Source organism: Pituophis catenifer, unplaced genomic scaffold, assembly GCF_029215685.1.
Source record: "Pituophis catenifer annectens isolate HBS135680 unplaced genomic scaffold, rPitCat1.0.hap2 SCAF_5, whole genome shotgun sequence".
NCBI classification, from domain to species: domain Eukaryota; kingdom Metazoa; phylum Chordata; class Lepidosauria; order Squamata; family Colubridae; genus Pituophis; species Pituophis catenifer.
Window position 1 is genome coordinate 58,880,369 of NW_027256885.1, and position 24,202 is coordinate 58,904,570.

Below are 24,202 nucleotides of genomic sequence, written 5' to 3' on the forward strand. Positions count from 1 at the left end.
CGAAGAGTCGTGGGCACCTTGCCTCCCCTACCAGAGCGACTGCTAGTGTATTTCTTCAGAACGAGCCTAGATAAGCGAATTGCTCAAGTGACCGCTTATCGGGACATCCCAAACCGACTCTCCGAATGGTTCCGCGTGGCGATGCAAGTTGAAAGGGGACTGCATGCCAACGACATGCTAAAGCAACCAGAGGCCAGAGAGAGATACCAATTGGACCCGAGGCCACATACCAGACGAGGAACCACGGCACTATGGCCTACCCAAAGGCCTTTCGTTCCGCGGAGCCCAATGAGATGCTATAGATGTGGAGGAATGGGCCATCTAGCAGCAGCGTGTGGAACCCCGGGCCCGAGGCCAAACCCTCAGCCAAAGGCACGACGAGAACGGGGCCCCAAGCGAGCCACCGATGCACCACAAAGTCTCCCCCCAGGCACAGAGGTCTTCGCCCACCTGACCGAGACAAGGGGAGTCCTGGATGATGGAGCCCAATCCCCCGACTCCTATGACAGTGAGGACGAGGGTGAAGACGACCCAATGGTGAGTGGACCCATCCACCCTTTCCTTTTCCCCATACGCCTAACAGCCCCAAAAACAGGTACCCAAGAGACTTTCCAAGCCCTAATAGATTTGGGCTGCACTAGGTGCCTGTTTAATCTACCCACAGTCCTAAAATTGGGGATCCGAGCTAAGAAGCTCAACCACCCAATTCGATTTGAGCAAGTTGATGGGACCCTAGTAGGCGGAGCTTACGCCACACACCTGACCGAGCCAGTGAAGCTAGAACTAGGGGATCACTGGGAGACGATACGGTTCATAATAGTCCCCAAGATGGCCGATCCAGTCATACTGGGACTTTCCTGGCTAGACAAGTGGGGTCCAATTATCTGGTGGCAAGAGGGGACCCACAGACTGAGGATAGCCAAAGGGCCCCAACCTCTGCCGTTCCAACCAGAACAAACACCCCCCACACTCGAGCCCCAACGTCTCCCGCCTGAACAAAAGAAGATGGCACCGACACAAGGGCCCCTCCCGAAGGGCACCGCGAAGCAGCTGGGGCCCACATCCAACAGCACCCATGAAACAGAGCAGATCCCAAAACACTACCAAGACCTAGCAGAGGTATTTAGCGAGACCGAGTGTGACGTCCTACCTCCCCACCGCGATGCCGACTGCGCCATCGAAATCATCCCTGGGGCGAAACTACCTAAACCTAAATTGTATGCCATGACGCCCCGTGAAATGCAAGAAATGCGAAACTACATAGACAAGAACCTACGAAGGGGTTTCATTGAGCCAGTCAAACCGCGTGTCACGGCACCGGTCCTTTTCAAAGAGAAGAAAGATGGCTCTATGTGTCTGGTAGTTGACTTTCGGGGAATCAGTGCTGTCTGTGTACACAACTTATACCCCCTCCCCCTCATGAAAGACATGCTAGCCCACCTGGCCAAGGGGAAGATCTTCACCAAACTAGACCTCCGCGAAGCCTACTACCGAATATGCATCAGAGAAGGAGACGAGTGGAAGACAGCATTCAACTGCCCCCTGGGAAGTTACCAATTCAAGGTGATGCCATTTGGGCTACAGGGAGCCCCAGCCGTGTTCATGCAATTGATAAACGAAGTTCTACATGACCACCTGTACGAAGGGGTCCTTGTCTACCTAGATGACATTCTCATTTACACGGAGACCATAGACGAACACATACCCCTCGTCCGCAAAGTGCTGGAAAAACTGCTGAAAGCGAACCTCTATGTCAAACTGTCAAAATGCGAGTTCCACCGATCGCGTCTAGACTATTTAGGTTACCGAGTGTCAAACGAGGGGATAGAGATGGACCTGGCTAAAGTACAATCAGTCCTAGACTGGCGACCCCCTCGCACCCGCAGGCAACTACAAAGCTTCCTGGGGTTCTTATCTATGGGGGGGGGGGGGTTTAAGAATTTTTTTTTTAAGAGGGTTTTAGTTTAATGGATAGTTAAGCAATTTAGTTTATTGTTAAAAGTTAACTGAAATACCTTGTGTTCTGCTCTGGGAAGTCGGGGAGGGGGGGTTGGGTGGGAGGGTTGTGGGAAAATTGTGTTTTTTCTCTATTAAAACTTTTTCAATAAAAAAAAAAAAGCTTCCTGGGGTTTGCGAATTTCTACAGGCAATTCATTCCCTCCTTTGCAAGAATTGCCAAACCTCTGACGGACCTCCTAAAGACAGGGAGTCCGACAATGAAACCCCGCCCAGGATAGCCTCTACAGTGGGACCCGGCCTGCCAACAGGCATTCGAGACACTAAAACAAATGTTTGCAAAAGAACCGGTCTTGAAGCATCCTGACCCCGAACAACCCTTCGTCATCCAAGCAGATGCCAGCGATGTGGCAGTAGGGGCAGTCCTACTCCAAAAGAACAGCCAGCGGGACCTGCAACCTTGTGCCTACACATCCCGCAAACTCACCGACACAGAGAGATGATGGGCGGCGTGGGAAAAAGAAGCGTTCGCGGTGAGATGGGCGCTGTTAACCTGGCGACACCTGCTAGAAGGAGGCCAGACACGGTTCGAGGTTTGCACTGACCACAAAAACCTGGAGGCCCTCAAGACCCCACGGAAGTTATCGCCCAGGCAAGTCCGGTGGGCCCAATACTTCAATCATTTCAACTTCGAGCTGAAGCACATCCCAGGGGGGAAGAACTTTCTGGCCGACGCCCTCTCCCGAATGCCTCAATACAACAGTGAACGTGAGCAGATAGTGAATCCCATCATCCCTTCTGCCCAAGGAGTGGGCCAAGTAACCACCAGACGGCAGCATCGAGACCAGCAGGGGCAACCCGCAAGTGACCTGACGACAAGGCTCAGGGCAGAAGCGTTGGCGGACCCCTGGTTCCGAGACAATCAACATCTCTTGACAAAGAGAGATGGCCTAGCATGGAGAGGGACGAAACTTTATGTCCCAGAGGCCTTACGCACCTTGGTCCTCAAGAGAAGTCACGATGTCAAACCAGCGGGACATTTTGGCTTCCTAAAGACTCTGCACTTAGCACAGAGACAGTTTTGGTGGCCCCACATGAGAAAAGACGTAGACAGCTATGTAAAAAGCTGTACCATCTGTGCCACGATGAAAACACGACCAGGAAGGCCCCCGGGGCTGCTGCAGCCAGTAGCTGAACCGTCAAGGCCATGGGAGGAGATTGCTATGGACTTCATAGTCGAACTGCCGAGGAGCAGCGGAAGCACAGTGATCTGGACTGTAATAGACTTATTCTCCAAACAGGCACATTTCATACCCTGCAGCGGACTACCCTCAGCCCGCCAATTGGCCAAACTGTTCGTAAAACACATCTACCGCCTGCACGGAGTACCCAGAAGAATCATCTCCAATCGAGGTGTCCAGTTTACAGCGAAGTTCTGGAGGGAATTCCTTCGATCCATAGGATCATCCCAAGGCCTCAGCTCAGCGTTTCACCCGAGCACCAATGGGCGGGCGGAGAGGTTGAATGCCATGATAGAGCAGTACCTGAGGTGCTACGTTGACTACCAACAATCGAACTGGGCGGACCTCTTATCGTTTGCGGAGGTCGCATATAACAATGCTGTCCACAGTAATACAGGACTAACCCCATTTAAGATAGTGAGCGGCATCGACTTCGTCCCCATGCCAGAATACCCAAGGGAGCCTCCTTCCTCAGTTACTTTGACCGAATGGATGGCAATGCTGAGAGAAACCTGGGAGAACGTCAAGAGGGCATTAGACAAGGCGGCACGGTCTTATAAGAAACAAGCAGATAAGCACCGAGCCCCCCAGAGGCCGTTTCAAGTAGGGGAGAAGGTCTACCTCTCCACCAAGTATTTAAGACTCAGACTTCCGACCAGAAAACTGTGGCTGAAATTCATAGAACCATTTCCAATAGTAAAAATAATCAACCCGGTCACAGTACAATTGCAGTTGCCCCGGTTACTAGGGAGGATACACCCCGTTTTTCACAGTAGCCTCCTGAAGCCTGTGGTAGGGTCAACTTTAAGGCCGGTGCCACGTGATCCCCCAGGGCCCTTGATTGTTGGAGGCCAGACCCACTATGAAGTACAGTGAGTTCTCGATTCGAGGTGGCACAGAGGGCACCTCCAGTACTTAATTAAGTGGAAGGGTTACCCCTTGTCAGAAGCTTCCTGGGTGAAGAGCACAAACATCCAAGCTGACCGCCTCATAGCTAAATTCCATGCAGATCACCCGGACAAGCCGGGAGGGGGTGGGGTACACCCTCGGACGGGGTAAGGTACTAAACTTGTTGTTTATCTCACGCAGGTCTCACTGGGAGAGTGAAGGGAGAGGGGCCGGATGTCAGCACCTCAGCGCTGACATAGGAAGGGAGATAAGCCCTGAACTTTTGCCTGCTAAATCCCTTTGAAGCCCAGTCTCCATGGAAATGAAGAGGGGGGGACATTCCTGTGAAATGACGAGACAAGAAGTCAGGAGAGTGACTTGGAAGATAGCCAATGAGAAGCAGATAATTGGGGATTGGAAAGGGAGGGATTGGGGGGGCAAAAGGTCAGTCTTGTCCGCATCGAGTCATGATCCGGTTGCTGTGCTTGAATAAAGAGAAGATTTCCTTAAAGATTGGCAGTTTGGAAATTCATTTATTTTGAGATAGCATCGAAGTCTGACAATTAGTAGTGTTCAGCAGCATTAATAAATATAACTTCATTATAGGGTAAACAGTCGGCAGCTATCAATCCCACTGGTTTGATTAGATAGTGAATACCCACACACCCAACCTGGTTTTCATCAAGTGTCTTTGAACTGCTATGTTGGCATTACAGTTCTAGAATTCCCAGACAACATGACCAGACTTGCAGTGTTATCTGGGAGAACATTGTGCTAGGGAAGTCTGAATTCATTGTCCTATTGGCCTTCCGAAAAGCGGTGAAGACCTGGCTTTTCCGGCAGGCCTGGGGCCGTTGATCTCGCTCTTGTGATCTGGCGAGATCCAGCCATGAATGGCGTGAATGAGTTTTTAATGTTTTTAATGTTTTTAATTTTTAAATGTTTTTTTATAATGATTTTTTAAAATGTATTGTGAGACGACCTGAGTCTTCGGAGAGGGGTGGCATATAAATTGAATTAATTAAATTAAATTAAATTAAATTAAATTAAATTGTCACATAATTTAGATACAAAAAAAATGTGTACGAAAAATGTTGAACTAGATGTATCGTGTTGAGATGTACTCTCAATCTAGTATGTATATTTAAATTTTACATTTACACCCTAATACCGAAACACCAATTCTTTGTGGTTGCTTTCAGAGAGAACCTCCCAAGCCGCTTCAAATTTAAGGACTACTGTCCACTGGTATTCCGAAATCTCCGGGAAAGGTTTGGGATTGATGATCAAGACTATCAGGTAGGGAGCAAGCTGACAGTTTTTCATTGAGATATCTCAAAATAATTGAGATATGACAAAAAGTATTTATGGCTTTGTGGGAATTGATCTTGTGCAAGAATGGGACTAGTATGAGGAGCAGGTATCAAAGAGACAGATTGAATTATTTATTGTATTGATTGCATTTATATTTTCCTCCAAAGAGCTCAAGTTTGTATACATGCTTTCTCCTCACAGCAATTATTTGAAATATGCTAGGCTGAAAAGATGGGAAGTAATGTTCTTCAGGTTGTGATAGGAAAAAAAAGGTAGGTTTGGGGAAGGGATAATAAAAAACAGTGGATGAGTAAAGAAAGATACAAAGATGTGGGGGAGAAGTATAAAAAAAGGAGACAGCAGAAATCTATAATAAAGATTATATGTACAATACAGTCATGTGAAGAAGAAAGTACATCCTCTTTGAGTTTTATGGTTACGTATTAGGCAGAGGTGGGTTTCAGCAGGTTCTGACCAGTTCTGGAGAACCGGTAGTGGAAATTTTGAGTAGTTCGGAGAACCGGTAAATACCACCTCTGGCTGGCCCCGCCCCCATCTATTCTCTGCCTCCCGAGTCCCAGCTGATTGGGAGGAAATGGGGATTTTGCAGTAACCTTCCCCTGGAGTGGGGAGGGAATGGAGATTTTACAGTATCCTTCCCCTGCCATGCCCACCAAGCCATGCCCACCAAGCCATGCCATGCCCACCAAGCCACACCCACAGAACTGGTAGTAAAAAATTTTGAAACCCACCATTGGTATCAGGACATAGTAAAAACCATCTGGTCCTCATCAGTTCTTAAAAATAGGTAAATACAACCTCAGATGAACAACACATGACATATTTCACCATGTCATCATTTATTTTACAAAATACATTAGAAAGCCAACTTGGCGAAGCCATGTGTGAAAAACTAAGTATACCCTAATGCTTCCATAGGTATTAAGAGGCTAAGTAGCAGCCAGGTGCTGCTAATCAAGTGCCTTTGATCAATTGATCATCAGCAAGTGTGATGATCTATAAAAGTTGAAGTTTTAGGTGTTTGCTGGTCTCCGGTATTAGTGTGTCTTAACACAATGCCAAAGAGTAGCAGCATCAGCAATGATCTTAGAGAAGCAATTGTTGCTGCCCATCAATCTGGGAAGGGTTATAAGGCCATTTCCAAACAATTTAAAGTTCATCATTCTACAGTTTATTCACAAGTGGAAAACATTCAAGACAGTTGCCAATCTTCCCAGGAGTGGCCGCCCAAGGTCAGACCATGCAATGCTCAGAGAAATTGCAAAAAATCCAAGAGTTGCATCTCAGACTCTACAGGCCTCAGCACGTTAAATGTTAAAGTTCATGACAGTTGCAATTAGAAAAAGGCTGAATAAGTATGGCTTGTTTGGAAGGGTTACCAGGAGAAAGCGTCTTCTCTCTAAAAAGAACATGACAGCATTGCTTTGGTTTACAAAGTTGCATCTGAACAAATCACAAGACTTCTGGAACACTGTCCTTGGACAGAGAAGACCAAAGTGGAGATGTTTGGCCATAATGCACAGTGCCACGTTTGGCAAAAACCAAACACAGAATATCAGCACAAACATCTCGTACCAACCGTCAAGCATGGTGGTGGAGGGGTGATGAGTTGGGTTTGTTTTGCAGCCACAGGACCCAGGCACCTTGCAGTCATTGAGTTGACCATGAACTCCTCTGTATACCAAAGTATTCTAAAGTCAAATGTGAGGCCATCTGTCCAACAGCTAAAGCTTGGCTGACATTGGGTCATGCAACAGGACAATGATCCCAAGCACACCAGCAAATCTACAACAGCATGGCTGAAAAAGAAAAGAATCAAGGTGTTGCACCTGGATTGGAGGTCAAAGTCCAGATCTCAATCTGATTGAAATGCTGTGGCAGGACCTCAAGAGAGCTGTGCACGAACAAATGCCCACAAACCTCAATAATCTGAAGCAACGTTTTAAAGAAGAGTGGGTAGAAATTCCTCCACAACAATGTGAGAGACTGATAAAGTCATACAGAAAATGGTTACTTCAAGTTATTGCTACTAAAGGTGGTTCTACAAGCGATTGAATCATAAAGTGTACTTAGTTTTTCACACATGGCTTCTCCATTTTGGCTTTCTTTTTGTAAAATAAACAATGACATGGTATAATATGTTTTGTTGTTCATCTGAGGCTGCATTTACCTAATTTTAAGAACTGCTAAGGACCAGATGATTTTTACTATGTTCTGATACATAAAACCATAGAACTCATAGAGGGTGTACAGGTAGTCCTCGACTTACAACCACAATTGAGCCCAAAATTTGTTAAGTGAGGCATTTGTTAAGTGAGTTTTGCCCCATTTTGCAACCTTGCTTGCCACAATTGTTAAATGAATCATTGCAGTTGATAAATTAGTAACCTGGTTGTTAAGTGAATCTGGCTTCCCCGTTGACTTTGCTTGTCAGAAGGTTGCAAAAGGGGCTCACGTGACCTTGGGACACAGCAACGGCCATAAGTATGAACCAGTTGCCAAGCATCTGAATTTTGATCACATGATCATGGGGATGCTTCAAAGGTAGTAAGTGTGAAAAACGGTCATAAGTCTTTTTTTTCAGTGCCATTGTAACTTTGAATGGTCACTAAATGAACTTGTAACTAGAGGACTACCTGTACTTTCTTTTTCACATGACTGTATGTAAAGAATGTGTTTTGTTCTATGCACACAGCAAACACTGGCTCAGAGATTTAGCAGAACCATTTTGAGTTGAAATCTGGAGGTTTCTGTTGTGGTCCGCCAGCAGCCTGCGGAGCTGGCAGCGGAGTCGGACAGTGAAGAGGCTGTGGAGGAACATGGGCCAGTCATGGAGTCTGGGGAAGGCTTGGACGAAGGCTCTGCGAAGGAGGCAGAGATGGGGCCAGGGCCATCTGGGAGTTATGTGCGGACTCCGGAGCCTCCAGAGTCGGACATCAGAGAGACAGATGAACAGGGGGACCCTGTACCTAGTGCACGCATGCGCAGAGCTGCAAGAAGGCAAGAACAGTTAAAACAAAAGGGACGACTCTGGAGTAAGGTTTGGAGATGATTGGCCTCTCCCATAAGACATAAAGGAAGAGTAAAGGCACGTGGGCCTTTGCAGGAAGTAACGTTGTGGATGATGTCAGTTTGTACTTTGAAGCTCCGTTTTTGACTGTGTTTCTGTGTGGCCTTGCCAAGATAATTGCCAATTAGGTCTTTGGCAGTGTGTCAAAGAAGATAAAGGTGTGTGTTTGCCAGCCTTATCCAAAGGACTGTGGCAGACTTCTGTTGGACTATTTATAAACTCTTGGTGATTCAGTACATGCTGTGAATGAAAGGAATTCACAGCCATTAAAATAAAAAAGGGGTTTTTGGGACTAATTGTGTGCTTCTTACTATATCAGGAAGCCTAGGTCAGAACAGTTTCAACCAAAACAATATCTGCCCTGCAGTGTGAGTAGAGAGAGGCCAGGAGCCTCACCCCTCTTTGCTCTCCTTCGCCACATCGTCTATATCAGGGGTGTCAAACTCGCGGCCCGCGGGCCTGATGTGTCACGCGCTGGCCACGTCCACCCCCAGTTTAGCGAAGTAGAAAAAAGTTGGGATACGTCATGTGATGACAACATGTCATCACAAGTTTGACACCCATAGTCAGTGGTGGGTTGCTCCCGGTTCGCACCGGTTCACAAGAACCGGTAGTAAAAAATTTTAGTAGTTCAGAGAACCGGTAATAAGATTGGCTGACCACGCCCCCGAACCGGTTCCCGGCCCGGTCGCCGCTCGCTTAACCCGCCCACCGTCATTGCCCGCATGCAGCCCTGGGACTCTGCCCTTTGCCAGCCAGGAGCGCTGCCGCCAGTCGCTCCCGTGCACCCAGCTGCCTGCCTGCCTCGTCACCGCCACCATGAGGAAAGGCCCCAAAGTTGCGCTGCCTGGGATCCATGTGGGCTGCCGCAGGGAGAAGCCAGGTATGGCTGGGGGGAACGCTGCCTGAAGCTGAGCTCGAGGCTGGCAGGAGGAGGAACGCTGCCTCTTAGCCGGCTCAAACTGTCTGCTGCCGCAGCCTGCCACCATCCCCTCTCCCCTGCCAGCTGCTCCTGTGCGAGAACCGCTGCCGCCAAGGGCAAGGGGGCGGTGGTGGCAAGGATGGGCCATCCGGGGCTTCCTTGTCTCCCCGTCTGAGCAGACTTCTGGCATAGCCCCAGGCCTCTGGAGGGAGGGAGGGAGGGAGGGAGGGAGGGAGGGAAGCCCTGGCCTGCTGCTCCTGCCGCCGCCACCCCCTTGCCCCCAGTAAGAGCGGTTCTTGTGCTGCCGCTTCTCCGGCAGCACCAGGAGCAACTGCCGGGGCAGAGAGGGCGGGGCAGGCTGTGGTGGCAGGCCGTTCTCGCCGGGTAACAGACAGGCTGCTCCTGGAGCAGGCAGGAGAAGGAGAAGCCACCAGCGGGGAGGCGAACTGCTCCAGGAGGACTGGAGGAGAACGCAGCTCCTCACTCATGGAGATCCACCAGTGCAGAAGTGGTCACGGAAAGCGGTAAGAAATGCGTGAGCCAGGAAGCAGTCATGCACCCTGGCAGGAGAGGGTTGCACGTTCACTCCAGCAAAGGTTTGTGCAACCCTCTCCGGCCACGGAGCATGACCGCTTCCTGGCCAGCGCACCTCTTACCACGCCCACTTCCCCACCGGTAGATCTCCATGAGTGAGAAGCTGCGCTCTCCTCCGGTCCTCCTGGGGCGGCTGTCCTCCCCATTGGCAGCTTTTTCTCCTGGCTGCTCCAGGAGCAGCCTGTCTGTTTACCCGGTGACAATGGCCTGCCACCACACTCTGCCAACAGAAGTCAGAGAGGAAAAGGCAGTTGCTTTGCTGAGCGTTTCTCCGCGTTTCCAGTGAGGGCGGCTTACTTGGGATGGAAATGCAGAGAAACACTCAGCAAAGCAACTGCCTTTTCCTCCCCGACTTCTGTTGGCAGAGAGAAGGAAGAGGCAGAGGTGGCAGCGGCAGCGGAAGGCAAGGGGCCGATCGCGTGGCTCACTTCAGTGCCGCCAAACACACACACCTTCGAGAGGCTTCAGAGGCCAAGGCTTTTTTTTTCTTTTCCCCCTCCTGCAGCCACCTCAAGGGCTTTGTGGCGTGGAGGACGCCACCTCCCAAGGTTTGGGGAGGGAAGCGGGACGTGTTAAAGAAAGGTAAAAGGGAAGCGGGGTGGGGTGGGATTTGGTCCCCCCCCTCTTCCAAGCGCAGATGGTTCCTCCTTTAATACCTGGTCCTGCACTTGACCTGGCCGGACAGCGCCCCCCCAGTGCCTTCCCACTGGGGGGGGGGCTTTGTTGCTCAGGCGGAGAAGCCGAGAGAGAGAGCCAGCTTTGCTGGCTGAGGAACTCTGGGAGTTGAAGTCCACAAGACTAAAAGTTGCCAAGGTTGGTGACCCCTGCCCTAGACCACTTTAGGAGCAAAGTGGTGGGTTTTGCTGGCATCTCAGGAGGAAGGGAAGGGAGGGAGGGAGAGAGAGAGAGAGAGAAATAGAAAAAGAGGCAAAGAAAGAAAGAGAAAGAAGGAAAGAGGGAGAGAGAAAGAAAAGAGAGACAAAGAGAGAAAGAAAAAAGAAAGAAAGAGAAGAAAGAAAGAGAAGAAAGAAAGGTTGGTGACCCCTGCCCTAGACCACTTTAGGAGCAAAGTGGTGGGTTTTGCTGGCATCTCAGGAGGAAGGGGAGGAAGAAAGGAAGAGAGAGAGAGAGAAAAGAGAGAGAAAGAAAAAGAAAGACAAAGAAAGAGGAAGGGAGAGAGAGAAAAGAGAGAGAGAAAGAGAAAGAAAGAAGGGGAGAGAGAGAGAGAGAGAAGAGGAAGGAAGGACCACAAACCCTGGCACTAGATGTGGCTTCAGAAGACACATTGAAACAGGGCAGCAATCTAGGGCTGGAAGGGACCTTAGAGGCCATCTAGTCCAACCCCCTGCTCCAGCAGGAAACCTTACATCATCTGGATTATTTTGGTGCCTCTAACAGAGAGGAAAATTGCCAGAAAGGAGAAGGAGTTTACTAGAACAAGGCTGCCATGCAGAGGAAGGCAGAGATAGTCCTTGACTTATGACCAGAATTGAATCCAAAATTTTGGTTGCTAAGCAAGAGCGTTGTTAAGTGAGTTTCACCACATTTTACTCAATCCATGATCTCTCCTGGCTCTAACAGTCATATGCTGGCTAGGAAAGTAAATCTGAAGGCGTGTGTAATGTTCTAATGTACAGAAGTTATAGTTAAATGTGTGACAGAAAGTGGACTCTGGGTGTGTTTTTCCAAATGTAGTAAGTGAGGTTGAATGTGTATAGTTTTAGAAGAGGTGTGTGTGTGTGTGTGTGTGTGTACACATACACATACAGTATATATAGTAGATAATGTATCTTTTTGTGTGCCTATACACACTATACTATGTAATATATATGTACACATATTTTGGATGTTCAGTAGTAGTAAAAATTGTACAATTGGGAAATTGTATCTTGTTGAGACCTTTGAGGCGAGGAGAGTCCAGGCACCCTAACCCTAACCTTTGACGTGAGTAACATCAAGTTGGCCACACCCACCCAGTCACATGACCACCAAGCCACGCCCACCCAATCACATGACTATCAAGCCACGCCCACCAAACAAGCCACGCCCACAGAACTGGTAGTAAAAAAAATTAGAACCCACCCCTGCCCATGGTCTATATGCTAGTTTACCCACCAATCCTCCCAGCACCTTTCTTTCCTATACCTCCTCTTAGTTGTCATCTATATAGTACTAAAATTCTAATTGTTCTCACCTTTAACTGGGTGAAATGGTGCATCATAGGGCAAAAAGGTTTGAACCAAAGTAGCGCAAATGGACTAATTTATAGAATGTGTCCAAAATCAGGGACCCATAACACCTGACAGAATGAAATTTGGGAAAGTTGTGGCTGCTTCAGTTCTACTGGTGGCTGCTGTGGTCATGTGATATTCATTTTCAACATTTTGTGACAGTTTTGTCAGAGTGTTGCAGAAATTAAATTCAGAAAGCACACACAGGTAAACTGATTCAGCAGGATTCATTAACTTCTTTATATACATATAATACATGAAGATAAATGTACAATACCAATATAGATTCTTCTTCAATGTAGCAGTTACAAGCAAAACACAAGGCAGGAGAGAACAGTTAGTTTCATTTCAGCAGAGCAAACTAGTTTGCAGCTTCAGAGCTCAGAGCTAAACACAGAGCCACGCCCAGGTTGTTTCCAGTTTCAGTTTCTCTGCACAGACTCAGAAACTGCAGACTAAGACACGCCCTGGCTCCAGTCTGTTTCAGCTCCTAAATAGTCCTCATTGGCTGACTTAGTTGCTATGCCTATACATTGGCTGACCTTGTTATCATGTCCTATTCCAGTTGATGAATATACTCTGACAAGTTTCCCAGCCAGTCTGTCAATTCCTTGCTCCTTCTCTCACCCAGCAGCAGCCACTTACCTGCCTGCTGGAATGGGATGGGAAGAGAAGGGGATTTCCAATGCTCTCTGCCAGATTCCCACAAGGAAACTCAATGGGGAAGCTGGCAGAAGGCTGGAAGTAGTTCCTGGTCCCTCTACTTTTTTGCCCTCTCTTGGTCATTCTGTTTCTCTGTTTAGAAACAGAAATATCACTGAAAAGTTGACCCAATTGGGCAAAGGTAGTCTAGTTGTTTTATACAAGTGTAGCATACCCATTTGGTCTATTCTTCTCTTCCCCACCATTTCCCAGTACCTTCCTATTAGCTGCTGCCACATGGTGTCCCATCTTGGAACATAAGTGCTCAGAATACTTGGGTCCATGTCTAAACCAAGCACATTTTACTTCTTCCCAGACAAAACAGAGTTCAATCCTGGCATAAACTACCAAACCTCCCTTTTCTAGTATGTGGGTAAACATGTTTATGTGAGGAAAGATTCTGGTTTTGAAATAATCTAATATTAAGATAATCCTGGTATATACTTGGCTATTACTGTCATTTATGCATTGAAAAACAAAAAGGTTGTAATTCTTGTAGCTGTCCAGTTTTGAAAACCAGTAATAATTTTATCAAAGATTGTATTTTAAAAAGTACACAAAAACCTGATACAAAAATTGTTCATGTGGTACACAGTTGACATAAAATATTTCTGAAACACTGTGCAAAGTACTTCTCATTATTGCTTCAACTAAAATTAACCTGAATTGTAGGCCTTCTCTTACCTCCACATAGAATTCTGTGACACGGAGTGCTCCAGTATACAGTGATAGCCATGGTCGGTGTGGGATTCACTTCCTTACCTCCTATGACCATCGGTTTGTCATCAAGGCAGTGTCAAGTGAAGATGTTGCAGAGATACACAACATTCTAAAAAAATATCACCAGGTGAGTTACATGTAGGAAGAAAGTATACTAGCCCAAATGTTTCAGAATACCATTGTGGACATAAGCCATTGTAATAGATGCTCATATTTTTGGGGGACACTTCTGCAGAAATTTTCCTGTTCTAGCAAGAGGAAAAGAGGCTGAAAAGGAGATGTTTTCCTTCCAGTTTATGAAACTATTGTGTGTGTGACCTATGAATTAGGCTGCATCATTTTGATTTAGAAAAAACATCAGATGCAGCTGAGCCCAGAGTTATTTTTCCTTAATTTCTTTTTCACTTTTAACTCTTATCGCCACAGAGTTAAAGTGAGAAAGATTGTTTCCAGGTTTGCTGGAAACAGCTGCCATAATTAACTTACCTTGTGTAACTTTCCAAATGGCAGAAAGGGTCTCAAAAGAAAAGGCTCCATCAGGCCCTTTTGCTCCACAAGAGTACAGATGTATTGTTTTGCATCATGGGAATATTTTTTCCTCATTCTTCGTTTTCTCTATTCAGGAGGTTCTGGTTGCATTATCCAAGAGCTCCAGACCAATAGTTTCTTATGAACAAGTCTCAGGATCATAGTTGAGTTGAATAGAAGGAGATTGGTCCATTCTGGACAATGGAAGCTTTTAGGCCAGTAATCAGAAGGCCACCTGATTGCAGAAAATGGGTCTCTCCAATGTAACTGAAGAAATCTGAGCTTGGAAAAATGTGGTTAGAATAATTACTTTCTTGTTATAATCACATTTCATTCTGGTAATATGAGGCTCAGGACTTTGTTCCTTATTTCTAAGACTAACCTTTGTAGCAAAACAGTTGATTTACCGACATCATGTTTCTCCACCATCCTACGGACAAAACATTTTTGTCCTTTTGGTTTCATTTGTTAGAAATTATTTAGGATACCAGGTTCTATTTTGAGATGTTGATACTTTAAAAAGGATCTCAAGTGCCCTTCTAAAGTTTTCTTCTATGGCAACCCCAAAAGCACCTTTCCATTTAAACTGTGCTAGCAGCTTTTTGACTGACACTGATTGATTGTATATTCTCTCCTTTTCCTCATTCCCTTTAGTTCATTGTGGAATGTCATGGGAATACACTTTTACCCCAGTTTCTTGGCATGTACAGGCTTACTGTAGATGGTGTGGAAACCTACATGGTAGTCACCAGGAATGTATTTAGTCACCGGTTGACAGTGCATCGGAAATATGATCTCAAGGTGAGAATCTCTTAAGTTTGCCAACATCCCATTCTGGCCTCAAAAAGTGCTTGCTTATAGGTTTAGAATCATAAGCAGATACTAGAGTCTTGGAGTTGTGAAGAAAGGAGGGCAGTGTTTGAAAAATACTATCATTTCTGTGTAATTCACATGTTTACTATATTCATATGGTTGTTTCCTTTTATAAGTATGTTGGTTTACTCTGAAGGTTGAGTCCAGTACACCATGGCTGCTCTAAAGCACGGGTACAGTTTAGGCCTGGTGTTGATTTTGCATTTTGTAGGAGTTTCACACTGGAGGAGGAAAGCTATTGTCGCAGAGGTAAAATGAGAAATATTGTTTCCAGATTTAATGTATGAAATTAGAACTGGTGGTGTTCACTAATGGTATCACAGTGTTCTTTAATACCTGTAACTTGCTAGTATAAAAACCAAATTTGGTATTCTCCACCCCCCCACCTCAAATTGGGATTGCTAAGAGACATTGGAGGGTGAATTAAATATTTTGTTTTGAATAACAGTGACTTCCTCATAAATTTTTAGACTAAACCTTTGGGACTGTTTTGGTGTCGGGGAATCTCATGACTGTTCACAAAGAACTGTTTGCATGTAATGCAAAGAGCAGCTGGCAGTCAGAAGTGAAATATTTTTGCATAAATTCCTGCAGAATTTCATACAGTAGTGCATAGATGCACTTGATTTTCTAGATCAAACACGGTGGTAGTTTTAAGGCAATTAGTGTATAGTTCGCTGAGATGTGAGAATACACTGCACAATTATTAGGCAAGTAAGTATTTTGACCATATCATTTTTATGCATATTTTCCAGGTCCAAGCTGTATAAACTTGAATGCTTAATGGATATCAGGTGATGTGTATTTGTGTAATGAGGGAGGGTGTGACCTAAGGAGATCAACACCCCATATCAAGGTGTGCATAATTATTAGGCAGCTTCTTTTCCTCAGGCAAAATGGGTCAAAAAGAGACTTAACTGACTCTGAAAAGTCAAAAATTGTAAAAAGTCTTTCAGAAGGATGCAGCACTTTTGAAATTGCTAAGATATTGGGGCGTGATCACAGAACCATCAAATGTTTTGTTGCAAATAGTCAACAGGGTCGCAAGAAACGTGTTGAGAAAAAAAGACGCACATTAACTGCCACAGATTTGAGAAGAATCAAATGTGAAGCTACCAGGAACCCATTATCCTCCAGTGCTGTCATATTCCAGAACTGCAACCTACCTGGAGTGCCCAGAAGTACAAGGTGTTCAGTGCTCAGAGACATGGCCAAAGTAAGGAAGGCTGAAACCCGACCATCACTGAACAAGACACATAAGTTGAAACGGCAAGACTGGACCAAGAAATACCTGAAGACAGATTTTTCAAAGGTTTGATGGACTGATGAGATGAGAGTGACTCTTGACGGACCAGATGGATGGGCCCGTGGCTAGATCAGTAACGGGCACAGAGCTCCACTTCGACTCAGGCGCCAGCAAGGTGGAGGTGGGGTACTGATATGGGCTGGTATTATGAAAGATGAGCTAGTTGGACCTTTTCGGGTTGAAGATGGACTCAAAATCAACTCCCAAACCTACTGCCAGTTTTTAGAAGACACTTTCTTCAAGCAGTGGTACAGGAAAAAGTCTGCATCTTTCAAGAAGACCATGGTTTTTATGCAGGACAATGTTCCATCGCATGCATCGAAGTACTCCACTGCGTGGCTAGCCAGTAAAGGCCTTAAAGATGAAAGAATAATGACATGGCCCCCTTCCTCACGTGACCTAAACCCTATTGAGAACTTGTGGACCCTTCTTAAACAGGAGATTTACAGTGAAGAAAAACAGTACCACCTCTCTGAACAGTGTCTGGGAGGCTGTTGCTGCTCCACAAAAAGTTGATTGTCAACAGATCAAGAAACCAACAGACTCCATGAATGGAAGGCTTATGACTGTTATTGAAAAGAAGGGTGGCTATATTGGTCACTGATTTTTTTTTTTTGAATTGTCAGAAATGTTTATTTGTAAATTTTGAGTTGTGTGTTTATTATTCTCACTTTAACAGATGAAAATAAATGAGATGGGCAAATTTTCATTTAGTTGCATAATAATTCTGCACACTAATAGTTGCCCAATAATTGTGCACACATAGATATTCTCCTACGAAAGCCAAAACCTCACTTTTACTTTCTTAAATATTCACATTTATTAACATTTTGGATTGACCGAGAGAACTGTAGTTGTTCAATAATAAAATTAATCCTCCAAAATACAACTTGCCTAATAATTGTGCACACAGTATACAGGTGTTGTTTTAGAAAGCTGTATGAACCAGGCTATCCCATAAAGCCATAACATGCCCATTCTCCCTAGAGCAGTGATGGCTAACCTTTTTGCCATCGCGTGCCAGGAGAGGGGGGGCGGGGGAGGGTCGCACGTGCACGTGCCCACGCGCATGCGCACGCAACCTCACCCACCCCCGCTCCTTGCACATGATGGCCTGGTAAGCCCATTTTTCTTACTGGTTCCAGATCCTCTCTATGCATCTGGGAAGGGCGAAAACAGCCTTTCCCACTCCCTTGGAGGCCCTATGGAGGCTGAAAGGGCCCATTTCCCAATGCTCAGTGGGACAGGAAGTGACATTTTTTGCTGTCCCCAGCCTCCAGAACCTCTCTAGGAGTCTCTAGGAGCCTCTCTAGGAGTCTCTCTAGGAGTCTATGGAAAGGCTGTTTTCGTCCTTCCCAGATGCATAGAGAGGATCTGGAGCCAGGTAAGAAAGAAAATCGGGCCTTCCCCCCCCCCCCCCAGGCCCTCCAGAGGCAGGAAACAGCCTGTTTCCCTACTTCTGGTGGGCCCAGAAGGCCCAAAAATCAGCTGGCCAATGCGTGCATGCACCCCAGAGCTGAGCTGGCGTGCCCACTAATATGGCTCTGCGTGCCACCTGTGGCACAGGTGCCATAGGTTCGCCATCACGGCCCTAGAGCATCCAGGAATGTGTAGTAGCTCTATCTTCTGCATGGAGACTGAGCACGTGATCTTATTTGCATCTCTGGTCACTCTCTCCTTGTCTGGTGATTCCCCAGTTCGGCTCAGTCTTCATGCAGAAGAGACGTATTGGAGAGAGCTGCGCCTTTGGCCTGGATTTTTCCAACTCGTGAGCTTAATTGATTTATTTCAATTCTGTGGATCGCTACAGCGATCGGGCAGCTTTTCGGTCTGCTGAACAGCTGTTTTCTTGCCGGCTTCGATCAGCTGAGGTCCCAGCCAGCCGCGGTTAGAGGTAAGGGCCGGTAGCCATTTTCTGGCTCATTGGTGAGCGGAGGCCTGGGCATTCCCGCCAGGAAGGTGGAAGGGGGACTCAGTCACTGCCCAGCGGCGTCTGGGGCATACTGGTCAGCGGTGGTAGCGTGGGGAGTGCGATTTGGGCCGCTGCAGCAGCTACCCATTGCGGGTCCACCTGCCTCTATTTAAGGTGGAAGATGGCATCTCGTGCGCGCGCCACCAGCCAACAGCCCGATATGGGCAGAAAGAGAGCTTCCCCTGGGGCTTTTCCGGCTCTAAGCCTAAGGCCATCTGCACAGAGAGCTGCAGCAAGGGGAGCTACAACTAGAAGCCATGCAACTGCTTCTAAGAGTGGCAGAAGCTCTAAGATGGCAGAAAAGGACGCAGAACGACGCCAAAAGGCATTAGAGAAAGATCTGGCTAAGATCCGAAAGGCTAAGAAAAGTCTGGATCAAGAAGGTTCTCCTATGGGAGGGGCAGAAGAAAGACCATTGGCTCCTGCTAATGATCCAGGGCCTCTGCAAACTGCCTCTTGCAGGCAATGGTCACCAGATGGCACCGGTGAGGCGTGCTATCCAACCTTAGGAGAGGTTCTGGATAGGGCTGAAGCCTTTTCTATTGTAAGCCCTGTCTTGCCTGCAGCAGGCTCAGAGGAGCTTATTCCTCCTCCAAGAGCCAGGCCAGAGGCCTTGTTTACTCCCACTGCAGCGGGGCTCCGCCCAGTGGAGGAAGCTGTTGCAGAGTTTCCTGAACAGTTACAACAGATAATTTCCCAAGCTATTACGCAGGGAATCGCTGCAGGCTTGCAGCAGAGGAATTTCCCTTCTCAAGGGGGTTCTTCTTACCATCATCAGCAGGCACCACCTATCCTTCAGGAAGAGTGGCTGGATCCTCGTGAGCTTTCTTCTCTAGCTCCTTCTATGAGTGGGGACTCCTTGACTGAGGATGAGGAATTCCAGAACCTTTCAGGAGATGAGGGGATACTTCTGGATCCATCGCCTTTTACAGGCCTTTTTAAGACAGATTTACTTAAGTCATTACTGCGTGAGGCCAAGGCTATCACTAACTTGGATCCTGACCAGGCTTCTGCATCTACCCAGAGCCTGAGGGATTCTGGTCATTTGCTCTTTTCTGAACCTACGGTGGAAACAGAGGTGATTCCTTCACCCAAATTATTTCTGGATGTGGTTCAAAGGCAGTGAACCAATCCTGAAGCGGGCATGCCTCCGTCTAGAGCTGAAAAACGGCTTTACAATGTGGCTTCAGATATGTCTGCAGCTTTGGAGGTTCCTACTGTCGACAAACCAGTGGCTGCCATGACTTCAGTGGCACTCTTGCCTACAGAGGCAATGGATTGTCTGAAGGCGGAGGACAAAAAGGCTGAAGGGTCCTTAAGGAAGGCCCACCAGGCAGCTGCCTGGGCCATTAAAGCTGCCACATCAGCTTCCTTCTTCAATAGGGCTTCCTTGCTCTGGCTTCCCAGTTACAGGAAATAATCCCTCCAGAGGATGTGAGAATTCATCAGGATATAAATAAGTTGGTTGCTGCAGCTGAGTTTTCAGCAGATGCCACCTTGAATGTGGCAAAGTTCGCATCCAGATCGCTGGCCTCGTCAGTAACAGCCCGTCATTTGCTATGGCTTAAACATTGGCAGGCGGATAATAAAAACAAGTGGAAGTTGGCTTCTGCCCCTTTCATGGGCAATGACTTGTTTGGAGAGGCCATGGAATCCATTCTGGTGGAGACCAAGGGCAGGGGCAAAGCCATGCCCTCCCTTTTTTGGAGGGGGGACAGGAGGTTCTCTCCTTATCTTAGGAGGGAATCCTTTCGTGCTCCAGAATCGGGAGGCGAATTCCAACAGTTCCAGTGATCTTATTCTGGCAGACAAGAGAGACAGACAGAGAGGTCGGAGTTCCGGGGCCTCAACAGTTTCAGAGCAAGCGGCCCTTTCGCGGAGCAGGAAGTCGCCCATATCATCGTTCAAAATGACTGCAGGACCGTCACGCATCTAGGCGGTCAGCTCAGCCTCCACTACCATCAGTGGGAGGCCACCACCTCAGACAGGTGGGTACTCAGCATGGTACGCTCAGGTTTGGCTCTAGAATTACTCTCCATCCCCCCCCCCCAAGTTTTTAATCAGCTGCTCTGTCTCCATGAATGCAGCCAAACAAACCCTGATGAATTCAGCGATTCAACACCTGGAAATCCAGGCAATTCAACCTGTCCCACAGGAGGAACGGGGACTGGGTTTCTACTCAATACTGTTCTTGGTTCAAAAGTGCTCTGGGGGGTGCAGAGCGATTTTAGATCTCAAACGTCTCTATACATGTCTGGAGTACAAATGCCTCAAGATGTAGTCACTCCAATCAATTCTGGGAGGTATACGACAGGGCGACTTCCTCACATCCATCGACCTCACAGAAGCATATCTCCATATACCCATCAGACCTGCTCACGGACAGTTCCTCCATTTCTCATATGCGGAAAGACATTACCAATACAAGGCCATGCCATTCGGCCTGTCCTCAATGCCATGAGTCTTCACAAAGATATTGGTGGCTTTAGCAGCCCACCTTCGATCTGTGCTAGTCAGAGTCCAATGTTACCTGGACGACATTCTGATTCAGTCCTCGTCAGCTGTTCAGGCAGAGGCAGCTCTTCGGATCACAATCCAGGTTCTGCAAAAACATGGCTTTTTGTTAAACAACAAGAGCCATTTTCATCTGACCACCAGATTGCTCCATTTGGGAGCCATTATAGATACAGCCGTATGCATGGTCTATCTCTCCCCGGAGAGACGGGACAGCTTGCAACAGTTAGCAAGCCGCATCACGGCCATGGACACAGTACCACTCATACTCCTGTCGCAGCTCCTGGGGAAGATGATGTCGTGCATTGCCATCGTTCCGTGAGCACGACTCCACGCCAGGGCGCTGCAGTGGTTTCTCCTGCCTTACCAACGATCCGGCAGGAGCAATTCCCAGGACAGGGTAAGAGTTCCTCTACAGGTACTGCAGTCCTTTCGATGGTGGAGGTCACAGACCCTTGCAAAAGGGTGCCTCTTCAAATAACCAGACCGTCTGACCATCACGACGGACGCCAGTCTTTATGGCTGGGGGGCACACTGCCAGTCACAGTTTGCGCAGGACCAGTGGACAAAAGCGGACCTGTTGCACAGGATCAATTGGCTGGAGCTCAGGGCGGTTTACCTGGCCCTCAAGAGTTTTAAGGAAGCCATAGTGGGACAACACGTGTTGGTCTTAACAGACGACGTGACAGCCAAGGCCCACATCAATTGCCAAGGGGGGACACATTCCAGACCCCTCATGGCACTGGTGGATTGTCTGGGGTGCTGGGCGACGAGTCACCTTCAGTCCATAAGGGCAGAGCACATATCTGGGACCCTGAATGTGCAGGCAGATTGTCTCAGCAGTGGACCACTCAGAATGGCGCTTGCACCCCTCGTTCCAGGAGCTGACAGTCCGTTACAGGAGACCAGTTATAGATCTGTTTGCTTCCCCAGAAAACACCCACCTGCCGAGGTTTTTCAGCAGGTTCAGAACATGGGGGGTGGAGGGAACAGATGCCCTGAGGTGCCCATGGCCTCGGGGCTTTTTATACACCTCCCCCCCGGCCTTTTTTTTTTTTAAAGTTTTTTTATTTTTTACAGAAACACACATACAAACATACAATGCATTTTTTCTGAACAGAGTATTTGGCCAATTCACAAATTTAAACAGTTTTTAGTCACTTCAACTAAATTTACAATTTCTATGCTTCTTTTTTGCCATGATATTTATTCTCATCTTTTTTTAAAAAAAACCAATATTACCCTTCATTATCATCTCTGATCTTAACCAAATTCAATTTTTCCCTTCCATTCTATGTTGTACCCCTTCCCATTGTCATCTACAGGTGAAACTCGAAAAATTAGAATATCATACAAAAGTTCATTTATTTCAGTAATGCAACTTAAAAGGTGAAACTAATATATGAGATAGACTCATTACATGCAAAGCGAGATAGTTCAAGCCTTGATTTGTCATACTTTTGATGATTATGGCTTACAGCTCATGAAAACCCCAAATTCACAATCTCAGAAAATTGGAATATTACATGAAATCAATAAAACAAGGATTGTACATAGAACAATATCGGACCTCTGAAAAGTACCGTATTTTCCGGCGTATTAGACGACTGGGCGTATAAGACGACCCCCGACTTTTCCTGTTAAAATATAGGTTTTGGGCTATACTCGCCGTATAAGACTACCCCTCTTCCAACACACACCAAATAAAAATTAAAAAACATCAACTGGCTCACCCACGATGTAAAAGCAGCTGTGCTAGGCCCAAAATGGCCCCTGCAACAAGCAGGAACCTCACACAGCCACAAAAAGCCCAAAAAAAACAACTTTCACACTTTACACACACAAAATTCCACATACAGCTTTGTGAGATTTTGTGTGTTTGTGTAGTTAGAGTGAAACACTACAGAAACACACTAAATCTCAGAAAGCTGCACAAATATTATTTTATTTTATTTTATTTTATTTTTATTTTTATATGAAAACTAAATTTAAAACTTCCTAAACTTTAAATGGCTAGGTCTAAAAAAGAACAACTAAAAAAACCCCAATTAACTATTTTTTTAAAAGCTCCCAAAGGGGAAAAAAACTTACCCAATAGAACACGGGTCTCCAACCTTGGCAACTTTAAGACTTGTAGACTTCAACTCCCAGAATTCCTCAGCCAGCTTTGTTTTGCTGGCTGAGGAATTCTGGGAGTTGAAGTCCACAACTCCCTGCCTGCTTGATTGCAGGCAGGGAGTTGCTTGCTGATGGAATGGATTCAGGCAAGCGAAGCAAGGCAAGCGTTGCGACTAGCAGCTAAGGTAAGCAAGCTGGAGGGGGAAAACTTTTTTCCTTTTACATGGCTCTGGCGATCCCAGCTGCGTTGCCTGATTAGCAGGCAACTCAGCTGGGATCGTCAGAGCTTGGATCGCCAGAGCCATTTAAGGCTTGTCAGAGCCTTTTGGGCTGGTCTGCCTGGTTACAGGAGAATGACACCTGGCGTATAAGACGACCCCCGACTTTTGAGAAGATTTTCATGTGTTAAAAAGTTGTCTTATACGCCGGAAAATACGGTATAAGCATGCATATGTACTCAGTACTTGGTTTGGGCCCCTTTTGCATCAATTACTGCCTCAATGCAGCGTGGCATGGATGCTGTCAGCCTGTGGCACTGCTGAGGTGTTATGGAAGACCAGGATTGTGATACACAGGAAATGCCTGTCACCCAGAAAATAATTGACAGAGAGTTGAGAGATAAGACAAGGATACAGTTTATTAATTATTTCTTTGCAAAGGTCCCCCTCAAAGTGAGAGAGCGAATTACCATTCGTTCTCGCCGTCTTTTATACAATTTCAGGTTACACCTTACAGGATACAAGCATGTCCCTTGAGTACAATTCCAGACTTTATATAACAGATAAACACATGATATTCCCATTATGGAAAGTCCCCATAATTCCAGTATATAAAAATACCCCACTTAAAAATATTGCTTATACATGTAAGATCAGCATATGCGTACTTCCTCTTCTTAACGAGGTCAAACTGACCTGAACATACTTCCTCCTAAATAATCACTTTCTCAAGAACACAACTTCCTCATAAACACAGGAATCACACGATTCCGTTCTCATGCTCCTTAAACTGTCAGCTAAATTATATAATCAGGTTATACAGAGTAAAATAAAACCTTGACATGATTTTAAAATGGCGTAACTTAGGCTATATTGCTTTACAGGAATAATCCTAATTTCTTTATTTCTCACAAGGATGCTTTAGTAGCGGCCTTCAGCTCTTCTGCATTGTTCGGTCTCATGTCTCTCATCTTTCACTTGGCCATGACCCATAGATTCTCTATGGGGTTCAGG

General features: G+C 46.6%; 1 protein-coding gene across 5 annotated transcripts in view; it reads left to right on the forward strand.

Moving 5' to 3' along the window:
- LOC139317411 (phosphatidylinositol 5-phosphate 4-kinase type-2 beta) overlaps positions 1-24,202 on the forward strand; it is a 144,779-nt gene that overhangs the window by 41,869 nt on the left and 78,708 nt on the right. For all 5 annotated transcript variants that reach the window (XM_070944456.1, XM_070944458.1, XM_070944459.1 and 2 more), the window contains 3 exons: positions 5,288-5,384; positions 13,634-13,786; positions 14,842-14,988. In XM_070944456.1, coding sequence (XP_070800557.1) covers positions 5,288-5,384; positions 13,634-13,786; positions 14,842-14,988 — 397 coding nt within the window. The remainder of the gene's footprint in view (positions 1-5,287; positions 5,385-13,633; positions 13,787-14,841; positions 14,989-24,202) is intronic.